The sequence below is a fragment of the Watersipora subatra genome, chromosome 3 (assembly GCF_963576615.1).
Source record: "Watersipora subatra chromosome 3, tzWatSuba1.1, whole genome shotgun sequence".
Classification (NCBI taxonomy): domain Eukaryota; kingdom Metazoa; phylum Bryozoa; class Gymnolaemata; order Cheilostomatida; family Watersiporidae; genus Watersipora; species Watersipora subatra.
Genome location: NC_088710.1, coordinates 10223394 through 10236264, shown reverse-complemented (window position 1 = coordinate 10236264; position 12871 = coordinate 10223394). Strand labels below are relative to the sequence as shown.

General features: G+C 34.0%; 1 protein-coding gene and 1 non-coding gene across 3 annotated transcripts in view; both read right to left on the bottom strand.

Annotated features, from left to right (window-relative positions):
* The window catches only part of LOC137389831 (translation initiation factor IF-2, mitochondrial-like), a 24340-nt gene extending 11469 nt beyond the window's left edge, over positions 1–12871 (bottom strand). For both annotated transcript variants that reach the window (XM_068075961.1, XM_068075962.1), the window contains exons 1-8: positions 12708–12871; positions 10221–10446; positions 9783–9980; positions 6364–6537; positions 6107–6235; positions 4969–5121; positions 3842–3972; positions 3688–3755 (exon numbers count right to left, since the gene is read on the bottom strand). In XM_068075961.1, the coding sequence (XP_067932062.1) occupies positions 3688–3755; positions 3842–3972; positions 4969–5121; positions 6107–6235; positions 6364–6537; positions 9783–9980; positions 10221–10446; positions 12708–12866 (1238 nt within the window). In that variant the 5' untranslated portion in view covers positions 12867–12871. The remainder of the gene's footprint in view (positions 1–3687; positions 3756–3841; positions 3973–4968; positions 5122–6106; positions 6236–6363; positions 6538–9782; positions 9981–10220; positions 10447–12707) is intronic.
* Trnam-cau (transfer RNA methionine (anticodon CAU)) lies at positions 5960–6032 on the bottom strand. Its single transcript has one exon. It is a non-coding gene; the product is annotated as a tRNA-Met (tRNA).

The following is a 12871-nucleotide window of genomic DNA, read 5'->3' as shown; positions in this document are numbered from 1 at the left end:
CGATATTAAAACGCTATAAAAAATCCTTTATTACTCTGAAAGTTAGTGGCCTAATCTTTATTTTGATTACAAAATCGGAATCAGCATGTCTGATTTACCTAGTAAATACGATAAAAGTTGTTCATGGCAGTTATGGTTTAAATTTGAAGAAAAATTGTTTTTTCCGAATCCATCAGCCTCTACTTTGAGTTTTTTCTAAACCGCTATTACATTTCTGAGACTTGGTCTTTGAGTCACAAAAATTAAATCATATTACTTTGTTATTTAATAGATATTTAAAAAAAATCTCAATTTTCATGATTAAGTTTTCAAATACTCTCAAAGAAAAGAGCATTGAGTTCTCATGAATAATTGTTGGTATTCACTTTATTCACATAGCGTTTCTGAGCTGTAGACTTGTGCAACATTCTCAGAAATGATAGCCTGAATATTAACTCTTACAAACAAAGATCATGGAAGAGCATCTGATATGATTTCCTTCTGTGATTCATTAGTAGCTTTAGGGACACATTTCTTATCAGCAGCGTAACAAATTGATTTATAATTACTAATATATTTTACATGCTCCGAAAACAACTGTGGCCTAGTGTGTACCTCATCAGCCATTAGGCTGAGAGTCAACTCTTTCATATGAAGATAATTGGCGCAGCTGATATTAATTACCAGTATGATTAATAATTAGCTCAAATTAGTAGCTGGACTTTATAGCTTAGGTTAGTAGCTTATGTTAGTAGCTCAAGTTAGTAGCTTAGGTTAGTAACTTAAGCTAGTAGCTAAGGTTAGTAACTTAGGTTAGGAACTTAAGCTAATAGCTAAGGTGAGTAGCTTAGTTATGGAACTTAGGTTAATAACTTAGGTTAGTAGTTTAAGTTAGTAGCTTAGGTTAGTAACTAAAGTTAGTAGCTTAGGTTAGTAACTAAAGTTAGTAGCTTAGGTTAGTAACTTAGGTTAGTAGCTTAGGTTAGTAGCTTAGGTTAGTAACTTAGGTTAGTAGCTTAGGTTAGTAGCTTAGGTTAGTAGCTAGGGTTAGTAGCTTAGATTAGTAACTTAGGTTAGTAGCTTAAGTTAGTAACTTAAGCTAGTAGCAAAGGTGAGTAGCTTAGTTATGGAACTTAGGTTAGTAACTTAGGTTAGTAGCTTAAGCTAGTAGCTTAAGTTAGTAACTTAGGTTAGTAACTTAGGTTAGTAGCTTAGGTTAGCAGCTTAGGTTATGAACTTAAGCTAGTAATTAAGGTGAGTAGCTTAGTTATGGAACTTAGGCTAGTAACTTAGGTTAGTAGCTCAACTAAAACATTATAAATAGATGTGTGTTCATTGATCATAGCCTATAGAGATAATTGGCTGATTCAATAAGTAGAGGTAATTGGTTATGTAAGTGCAGACATAAAGGACAATAGGTGCTCTTGCTGTGCTCAACGCTTTTGTAACTGAGGTATTTAATGCAAAACAAGATATTTTGGATGAATGAATCATTACCAGAGGGTTTGTTAGACTGTCTCTCATTTATCTGTTATCTGCATTTGTAATCAGGTCATGAACCGACACATCATTAGATTAACAGTTCAGTATTTGTGATGAACACAATATATCACCAGAAATCAACCGACATTTTGATGGAAAGAATGTGTTTAATGCAGCCTCTCAGACAAAAAGGTTGGGACACCCCGCTATAAAAATTCATCAGCTTTGAGCAATTGAAGCCCGCTAACACTTCCACCCCCTGGCACACAATAACAGCTAACTGCCTGTAAAAACAAATCCGACACCGTAATTTATGAGGACAGTTATTGGTAGGATACTGCATGTTGACTAACACCATGTAGCATCGGTTTGTTTAAAATGTATGCTAATGAATTTGCTTTAGTTCCGTATCAATATAGTTGGACCGACAACAAAACGATTAACTTGTTAAAATGATCAAAACCTGTAGCATCAATATATTTATGCTAAAGGTTTAGCGCTATTGCATATATTACATATTGCATGCATTGCATATATGCAATGCATGCAATTATTATGATGCATATGTGCAATGCGTGCAATTATTATAATGCATATGTGCAATGCATGCAATTATTATAATGCATATGTGCAATGCATGCAATTATTATGATGCATATGTGCAATACATGCAATTATTATGATGCATATGTGCAATGCATGCAATTATTATAATGCATATGTGCAATGCATGCAATTATTATAATGCATATGTGCAATGCATGCAATTATTATGACGCATATGTGCAATGCATGCGATTATTATGATGCATATGTGCAATACGTGCAATTATTATGATGCATATGTACAATGCATGCAATTATTATAATGCATATGTGCAATGCATGCAATTATTATAATGCATATGTGCAATGCATGCAATTATTATGATACATATGTGCAATGCGTGCAATTATTATGATGCATATGTGCAATGCATGCAATTATTATAATGCATATGTGCAATGCATGCAATTATTATGACGCATATGTGCAATGCATGCGATTATTACGATGCATATGTGCAATACGTGCAATTATTATGATGCATATGTACAATGCATGCAATTATTATAATGCATATGTGCAATGCATGCAATTATTATAATGCATATATGCAATGCGTGCAATTATTATGATGCATATATACAATGCATGCAATTATTATTATGCATATGTACAATACATGCAATTATTATAATGCATATGTACAATGCATGCAATTATTATAATGCATATGTGGAATGCATGCAAGTATTATGATGCATATATGCAATGCATGCAATTATTATAATACATATATGCAATGCATCGTAGTAAGCCATTCTGAAGAAACACTAACTCATGTCCAAAATTACACACACCAATAAAATAAATCCACACAGAGAGAAACAATAGATATGTAATAATTACATTGATAAAAAGTACTGCATAAGAGGTTGTTATCATTAGTTACCTTAAAGACATGCCAATGGAAGTGTAGAGTGGGTGAGGTTCGAAGGTAGAGGTGATGATAGAAATACGCATTAATGCTTACTCAAAACAAGGCGAAGTCACAATTAATTTAGCTTATACAATAAGTATTATTATGATAGTGTTATTTTTATAGTATTATTTTTATAGTGTTATTTTTATAGTGTTATTTTTATAATATTATTTTTATAGTTTTATTTTTATAAAAGTATTTTCATAGCATTATTGTTATACTATTATCTTTATAGTATTATTTTTATAGTGTTATTCTTATAATATTATTTTTGTAGTGTTATTTTTACAATATTATTTTTATAGTGTTGTTTTTATAATATTATTTTTATAGTATTATTTTTATAGTGCTATTTTTATAATATTATTTTTATAGTGTTATTTTCCTGCTTTACACTGAACCATCAATCACTTCCAATTTACTTACAAACTTCTTTGATAAATTTTGAGCATTATAACTTGAATCTTACTCTGGCTGTAGTATTAAATATTTGCTCAAACTTTCCATTGTAAATTGAAAAATTTGTAAGCTAGGCTTGATAGAGATTGAGTTGTACTAATATATTTTGGGCTAAAATTACAAGCCAACCGGAAGACGTTTTTGAATTTTATAAAAAGCTAATGAGTCTGGACCAAGGACAAATCCAGATCTAAGGCTATATGTAAAAAGATGCCTGAGAGTTGAAGACACCTCCACCAACCTTATGACTTTTTTCATTTGTGACTCATTCTCCACCTGTAAAACTTCGGCTCCGGGAGAGGGCAACTCCTACGCAACATCAAAATCATTTATGTAACATCTGTTTTTAAAAACCTCAAAATACAAGGACACAAGGATGAGATATCAACAACAACCTTCCAGCCGACCACTTCCGTTGCTTGGCCAGGTCCAGCCGTCTTCATTGGTTTCCCGTGTTCATCATTCAGCCGCCTGACCTTGCAGAATCCAAGGTCGGACACAAGAAAACTGCCAAGATTCAGTGTACCTACACACATACAAAAGCACAGTGACTGCATAGAACTTGTCGCTACAATGCAACTCAATTTTTCCTCTACATCCCGCTAAAAACTTGTTCTAAAAGCCATGGTGTGGGGCAAATGATGATTATAACAAAAGCAGTTGCTGCAAATATGATACTTTGTTTCATCTGAGAAAGTGTAAAAAGCAAGATACTCTGATAAACTGTAAATCCTGAATAGGTGCTGACTACTTGAGGTTTATATAAAAAAACTAAAACCCGAAGAATGTGAAACAAAGCGAAACTACAAATCCGTGTTTACTAAGTCATAGGATCGGGTGAAAAAAACATATTTTCGAATTATTCCGAGGTTTCAAATTGTAAACACTTTAGTTGTAAATCCAATCAACTGACAATATAGCAACCGTTATACTGCTTAGTAGAGAATATGTTTAGTTACAACCTGAGTTTAAGATTATAAGAGTTTAGACAATGACGTCATAGCTGGTTAGCGGCGGAAATGCCACGCCTTCAATTGATAACATATTACCGAAACTCTAATTTTCACCTTCCAAAAACCAACTTCAAAAAGTAGCTTGGGTTACTTAACCACAACAATTGTACTTTTTCATTCTTTACTTTTATGGTAATTCCCACATATTAGAAGTTTACCTTTCCTAAATGTTTAACAAAACCTCCAAAATTGTAGGTCAAATAATTGGTAAAATCCAATTTTTTGAATAATAATTAATTTTTTAATTATTATTAGAATTTAAACTTCTTTGTTAGTTTAGACTAATATAAAAGTACTCCAGTAAATATTTATTTTTTAGCAATGGTTCTAAGCTTCAAAAAGTGTAAAAAAAATTCAGCTCAATGCAAGTGTATGTAAACTTTCTGAACGCACGCCGCCACTGGAAGTGAGGCTTTATATAAAACGATGTTTGCATAATTGTCTATACTCTTCTATGTTCTACTCAGGTTGCTACAGTCAAAAATACAAAAGTTAAACATTTATCAGACCTCGTTGGACAAGTATAGATGCAATCTTTCCACGACCCTCTTCAGTTTTAGTCTCAATAATACGCCCTTCCATTGCACCTGTCGGGTCAGCTTTGATGTCCATCATCTCAGCCTGCGTGATAATGGCTTCTTGCAAGGCATCGATATTGGTGCCTATAAGACAAAACCGCTGTTACTTGCTACATTTACATGCATACATGTCAAAATGTAAATACAGTCATCATTAAAGGTAAGTTTTTTACAATTGACAGAAGAAACTTTAGACTGAGTAGTACATTTATACATTAATACGTGAGAAATTTTAAATACGAGCAAAATTTCAAACAAATTTTTGCGTTGAGATGCGAGACAAACTTTAGATACGAGCATACGAAATGGATCTTGCTGCGACCTCTAAGTGGCTGAGTATGCGAGAATTCGCTTACAAGAACAGCATCACCTGATCTTTCTTATCAGATCAGTTTAAAAAGTTTTAAAAAGGTCAGCTAAAAGTGAAGGTGAAAGTGAGGCAAAAAGAGTCAAGCCGGAAGGAGATAATAGAAAAATGAAAATGAACATCAGATTAGAATTAGGTTTAATGTAAGTTTAAAACTTATTTTTAAGTGTGTGTTTAGTCAGCTAAATTCATTTTAGCTAAATTTAAAATTTACATTGTTACGTCGCGTCACAAAAGTATAGCATACCGAACGTGTTGCCGTCAAGTCTCTCACACCGCCATTAGCCGCTACATCTGTCTCGAAGTTAAGAACTCCATACAGTATAACTGTATATAGTGATGCTACATTTTATTGCAGATAATAATGAATTAGAACAATGAAAAACACGTTTTTCCATCACAATACACTGTTTTTAGGTAGAGTTTTGCAGAGTGGGAACAGGTTAGTTTGTATTTAGTTCTTTTATAAAGGAAATATTGCTTAGAGATCCGAGAAAATTAGCATACAAACTCGTTTTCGATGATCAAAAAGCCTTATAAAAATTAAAAAGCGAATGCCCCGAGTGAGGATCGAACTCACGACCTTCAGATTATGAGACTGACGCGCTGCCTACTGCGCTATCGAGGCACGTTGCAATAGACGAGTTTAAAACCGGTACGATTGCTATGAACGTAAAAGCGTGATAACCAAGGAACATTTACCGTGTAGGGCAGATATTTCTACGCCAATCACATCACCGCCTAGCTCCTCTAGAACCACACCGTGCTCAGCAAGGTCTCGTTTGCAGGCCTCCACCTCAGCTTCTTCTCTATCACATTTATTCATTGCCACTAAAAGTAAAACTTAAGCTATATTATGTTATACATACATTTTATACTCATTTGTATTTTCCTTATCATGCGAGTGATGCTCTGCCAAGTATTTCCCTATTAATGTTCACAGTATGACTAAGTAATACCTATGATTGGAGCCTGGCTTTGTGTGGCATGTTTGATAGATTCGATAGTCTGAGGCATAACTCCATCGTCTGCGGCCACAACGAGCACAATGATATCAGTTATCTTTGCTCCTCGTCCTCTCATTGATGAAAAAGCAGCATGACCAGGAGTGTCAAGGAATGTAATAGATTTGCCTACAAAGGAGTAACAGAACTAGAAAATGTTATGTTTAGATATATGTAATGTTAAAAAAATAATTTATAAACATGATTTATAATGATTACATTATAAATCTTACAATTTATAATATTTAGATTTATTTATATACATATTTAGATATAGATTTATAAATAAATAACTTTTATTGCTTATGGCAGCGCATAATTACATAAGAAATATGGTATTGTTAGTAATCCTACTTTGTTGTACTAATATTTCTATTTTAGTACTTTCTGTTTTTATGACAAACAAACATACAATACAAGTATTGTATTTTTGTTTCAGAAAGCAATAACAGCTCCCAATTCCCGATTTCTTTCTTCTCATTTTGGTTTCGGCATGTAACGAAAAACATCATTTCGTTGAAGATCATTAATGCTACAAAATTTTAAACATACAAATAATATTAGTAGTACAATAAACTTATTTTAATTGCTAAAAGTAAGTAAAACTGAAATTATACCAAAGAAAATTCATTTTATTTTATTATTGATGACACAAATAAAATGATTAAATATATTAATGCATGCAAGAGAGCTTACTAAACATGTAACAGTTGCAATGCATATTTTTATATCTTCCATATTTTTTATCTATATTTGATCTTTATTCAAGAATATATTTACACCACAGAAACTGTAACTTTAATTTTACTATCGTACATACAATGGCGTTGAAGTAAATTCAGGGCAACCCCCGAACCAGGCCAAGCAGGAACTGATGCTTAGGTATCGTAGCTTAGGCACCTCCAATTTAGCTATACTTCCATCACGGCCAGCGTAAAAGCCATTAATACCAACTCGCTATCACACAGCCGATGGCAGACTGTGGATATACCAGTGCAACCCCAACAAGAGCCGACCAATCAGACTCTGTATAACAGCCGATAGCAGACTGTGTATATACAAGAGCAACTCCAACAAGAGCCTATAATACAGACTCTATATATTACAGCCGATAGCAGACTGTATATATACCAGCGCAAATCCAGCAAAAGAGCCAATAGTACAGACTCTATATAACAGCCGCTAGCAGACTGTGTATATACCAGCGCAACTCCAACAAGAGCCGATAAATACAGACTCTATATACTACAGCCGATAGCAGACTGTATATACACCAGCACAACTCCAACAAGAGCCGATAAATCAGACTCTGTATATTACAGACGATAGCAGACTGTATATATACCATCGCAATTCCAGCAAGAGCCGATAAATCAGACTCTATATTACAGCCGATAGCAGACTGTATATTCTAGCATGCCTTTTAAGCCAAGCTGACTACGTTACAAAAAAAGATGTGTTGTACTTGAATAATTTTATTGTGATATCATAGTATGCCTCATCGTACTAGCCAAGTCTCGATTGCCCTTTGAATGCGAAACAACTGTTTATATAAGCAAGCAGATGCAAACACAGCAAATGATTGGTGGTTACAAGTAGTTGAAATTTGTAGGTCAAAACGGCAGTTACTTTAAAAAAAACACAAAGGCTATTTACAAATAAATACATGATATAAAAATGTTGCTACATATTTGTAATACATTAATTAATATTGAAAAAAAGTTGATAATAAAATAAACCAACGAATATTCTTTCTTGAAGTTCGGAGGATTTTCTACTAGTAAGCCCAAAGTAGCGCGTGCCTTATATAATTTCTTAGCGGGCGCATTTTAGCTTGCATTTATTTGTTAGCCGTTTGAACACGTTATAATTTAAATTCTTTAGTTGAATAAATAAGCCCTGATTCGCTAGTGTGGTTTTAGCCTTTGCTTCCATCCTTTCTTCAGCCCTTCTCAGTGCCACCAACTTTTACTGAGGAGTTGACCTTCCGCTTCAATGGTGGAAAGTCTTTTTCGTAAATTTTACGCAAATTTACTACATCATGTCATAGATTATGTATTGTCACATAATATTGCATAACATAATATATATATGATAAAAAGCAAAAATATATCATTATGATACAATATGACATCATGCATAGTACCATAATATCACAATATAATGGTACAATAAGATGCAAAAATGCACAATAATATAATTTGAATAATTTTGAAGAAAAAACTTGAATGGTTTTTCTAGTGATGGCATTTTTAGAAGGAAACTAGATTGATGAAGTAATAAGTTATAAACTCATTAGTTTGTGTGAAAACAATAGCCCTGTTCAAATTCACTTGACCCAAAAGGTATGTTTACATTATGGAAACTCATCATAGTGAAACTATTTGTTGCATCATACACAAAGGATTTCTGCCTTTCAAGTAATTAGCAAACCAGCAAATAAAAATTTTAACGAAGAGCAGAACTTTGGTACTCTAAAATATAACAAGCATTAATTCGCTATGAATAAGACCTTTGAATTGAAATAAAAACCAACATTGTTTTCATCTCATTCAGCTGAAACCTCCTCCTTCCCCCCCCCCCCCCGCATTGGTTACGTTATATACCTTGAAATATTTAGCCTGTGAGAAAAAAAGTGTTTATGCTAAGAAAATTTCTAAAAAAAATTGCAATGAAGGTTAGACAACTCCTGTAATAGAAAACTATTTGTGGAAATTTTTGTTTACGCCAAGTATTACAACTGGTCTGTTTTACTAAATAAAAAATAGGTTACTCCTTCAAACTTATGCTGCAACTTTCTCACATATTTATGAACCATCTAAAATTATATTTCACCATCATGAAAGTTGAATAGCGCACAAACGATATGGTTGGAAATTGTTTGTATTTAGTTATTGATGAATGTATGATGAAGTTATTGATGAATCAATGAATTGTAGTTATTGGTTGTATTTTACTCTTGTTAGTGATTTATATAAATGGCTCTAATAACTAACGATTTTTAATTATCAAATGTAATTTAATAATTTTTAAAATTACTCAATGACACTTAATTTTTTTTCATTTTCACTATAAACCGATCGATTCTTTGAACATAACTGCATTTTAATTCATGCAGTTGTGTTCAAATTTGTCTGTCTTATCCGATATTTGGACCAGCATGGCCAGCTTTAGCGAGGGTCAGCTGTACTGTCCTTTGAGCACACTAAGCTTTTCACCTTTATTAAATATTAGTAAACTAGTGATTGTTTAGAGGAATCACACTATAATTTGAAAACAGGAACCTTTTTCTTGGGAAGTGATTAGATATGATATCTAATCACTTCCTATGAAATATATTACAAACTAACCCTTCCTCTCTTACCCATGCTTACCATCTTTCAGCGTTACAGAGAAAGCGCCGATATGCTGAGTTATTCCTCCAAATTCCATGTCAACTATCTTGGACTTTCGAAGATAGTCAAGAAGAGTTGTCTTTCCATGATCAACATGACCCATGATGGTGACCACGGGAGGCCTTGGTTTGCAGATGGATGGGCTAGCCTTAGGCCTACTGTAGACATCATGGTCAACTGCAACCAAATATATGGCTAGGTGAGACCAAGCAAGTGTCTTAGGCACTGAAGCCTTTTTTTCTTGAAAGTTTAGAAAATTGCCAGCCTCTGGGATCATAGTAACAAAATGATATTAAAGAAAACATTGTGAGATATTTCCATCCTAACCCTGTCGTCTAATAATACTGTCTATCATAGGGATAATAGACCAGCATATCCCAATCAATCCATGCATACTTGCTAAAAAAAATTTAATACCTGCAACTGCTTTGTGAGAAGAAGGACGGGCAATTATCCTGTGTTTAACTCCAGACATATGACAGACTTCACTAATGACATTGATATCTAGAATTGCTGAGTCTTTCTTCACTGTCTGTGATATATTTAGGCCTCTGAGGCAGCTAATCACGTGTTTTGTGTCTTTTTCCATAGAGCTGGCTAGTTCCTTCACCGTCATTTCTTTAAAGACGCTGATTACAGGCACCTACAGAGACGAACAACATATCTTGGCCCTCACCAATATGCATTAAAGTGGCTGGACTGTGATTAGCTTGTGATCACAAAAATAGCAAAACATATTTGAGTTTTAAAAATCGAGTTTTGAGACTATAGGAAAATCTATGTGAAAAATTACAATGATATGGCTATTGTAATCTATATATACATGTATATGAATCTCAGTGTCTGTCATTTGTCTGTCCAGGTATAGCAAAAAAGCTTTAGGTACAAAGAATCCGTTTGACAGAGGATTTGAACTCAGAACCTTCAGGTCTACAGACAGAGAATCTAAGCCAATAGACTATGTGTCCAACTGACGGCAGCGCTGAATAATGAAGCACATATTCATTAAATCGGTTAAAATACGCATAACGGCGCTGTGTCACACGTAACGATTACCAACTGGTCTCACGGCAGAATGTCCAGCATACTAAAAACAGCTTATAAGCAGTTGCAGGTAATTTAGTATAAAAGCAATGTAGTAAGTAAAGTAATGTTTATAAGCTGTTTTCTATTACTCGTGCAACGCAGAGCATTCAGCCAGTCTTTAGTATAATAAGAGCCATGTCTGTCTATCTGAAGTCACGCTTTGAGCATTAGAAAAAATAATTGCATCACACAGGAATCAAACACAAACATGTGGATCCACAGCCAATCTCACTACAATCTGCACCACTCTACTACCTTTGCACAGCTAAGAATAATTGAGCAAATAATTATTACACCTGATGATGTCTCACAGCTGTCGTGACCACCAGCTGCCGTGACCACCAGCCTACTAGTATAAATATATTAGCCAACCAGGCATTAGATACCCTCTTTCATCATTGTTGATTGGACAATTGTCACCTGTGGGTAAAAGACAAAGACTTGGCTATAAGTCACTACAAATCTGTAGTGACTTTTAGCCAAGTACTTTTTTCTTCCTATTTATGTTAGTTTTATTCCATGAAATTCTATTTTCAGTGAGAATTCTGAATTCTGAATGTGTTCCCGAAGTGTTTTCAGGTTCAGTTTTTTAGAGATAGACCCCTTCAGTAAGAATTTAGTACAATTAATTGTGCTATCATAATACATATATACTATCTAACTAGACGTTGGTCACTTTCATTCATTGCTTCACGGAGGTTCAAGGTGACAGCAGTTGACTCACCTACCTAAGGAAGCAACCTAAGGTCACAGCCCTTACTGCCTCCACCAGCGACTTTGAACTCAAAACCCATTGTTCACATGTCAGTAGCTCTGGGCAACTAAAGCTCTGCATACCAGATATTTGTAACACGACGCTATAAATATACTTTTCATGGTGATATCCAATTCATTTGATAGCTAGACACTTAACATAACAATTTAAGCCAAATGGTTTCAGAATAAACAGATACACGTTATATTATTTGGAGTTATATGGTTTACAAAAACAGTATCTATTATATAGGAGTTCAAGTAAATTTTCACAGATAGAGAAATCTTTTCTGAAAGTGTTTATCCGCATGATCAGTGTTAAAACTAAGAGAAAATTGCGAATGACCAGCTTGTGAGTTTGGCTAGTTTGATCACACAGAAAATAGACAATAAAATAACCGATTTTAAATGCCTGCCACGCATTACTAACCAAGGCGGCTAGTAAAGAAGGTATTGATCAGAATTTTGAAAATCAAAATATCAGATTTTTGAAAACCAGATACTTTATACTGCCTTCGGTCAAAAAAACAACTAAATATAGAGTTCCATCACAATGTAACAGTCTCCCAATACATTTACATCAAATTTCAACACATACTTGCTTTAAAAGCACTGTCAAGAGCTACTTGTTAAACCTACATTAATGAAGACCGGCCAACTGTTTTAATTTTGGTAAACTGGTGAATGTTATTTTCATTACCAAGTTATGCCAACTTCTGCTTGGGATTTGGGCCCAGCGCCTCGACTAGCTGCAGTGCTACTGCATATGCGCATTGTTTTTGACCTCATCATGTCTTACTTATTTAGGAATTACGGTTTTATTTATTTTATTTGTATTTCATCAATATTGTAACTATGTTTGTTTTTGTTTATTGTTGTATTTTACTAATTGATGAAATAAAGCACGCACAACAAACACAGATAGAAATAACGCAATAGATGGCTGAACCTTTTACGGTTTCGAGGCTAAAGCTTGCGAAAGCCTCCCGAACACAAATAGCATCGCAAGTGAAACACTCAGCCTTCATCTAAGTCTTCCAGTTAGTGTATAAAATAATATCATACTTTTTTCCTCAAATATTTTGTAACTTTTTGTTGAACTGGAACACGACGCTTGTGCCTGGCAAGAACAGCCCCGGTCTGACATAAACATCTTCTAGCTTCAGTTCTCCATGAAGTGAGATTTAAGAAAATCTGTCGAGCATACCCCACATTATGAGCCATCTCTT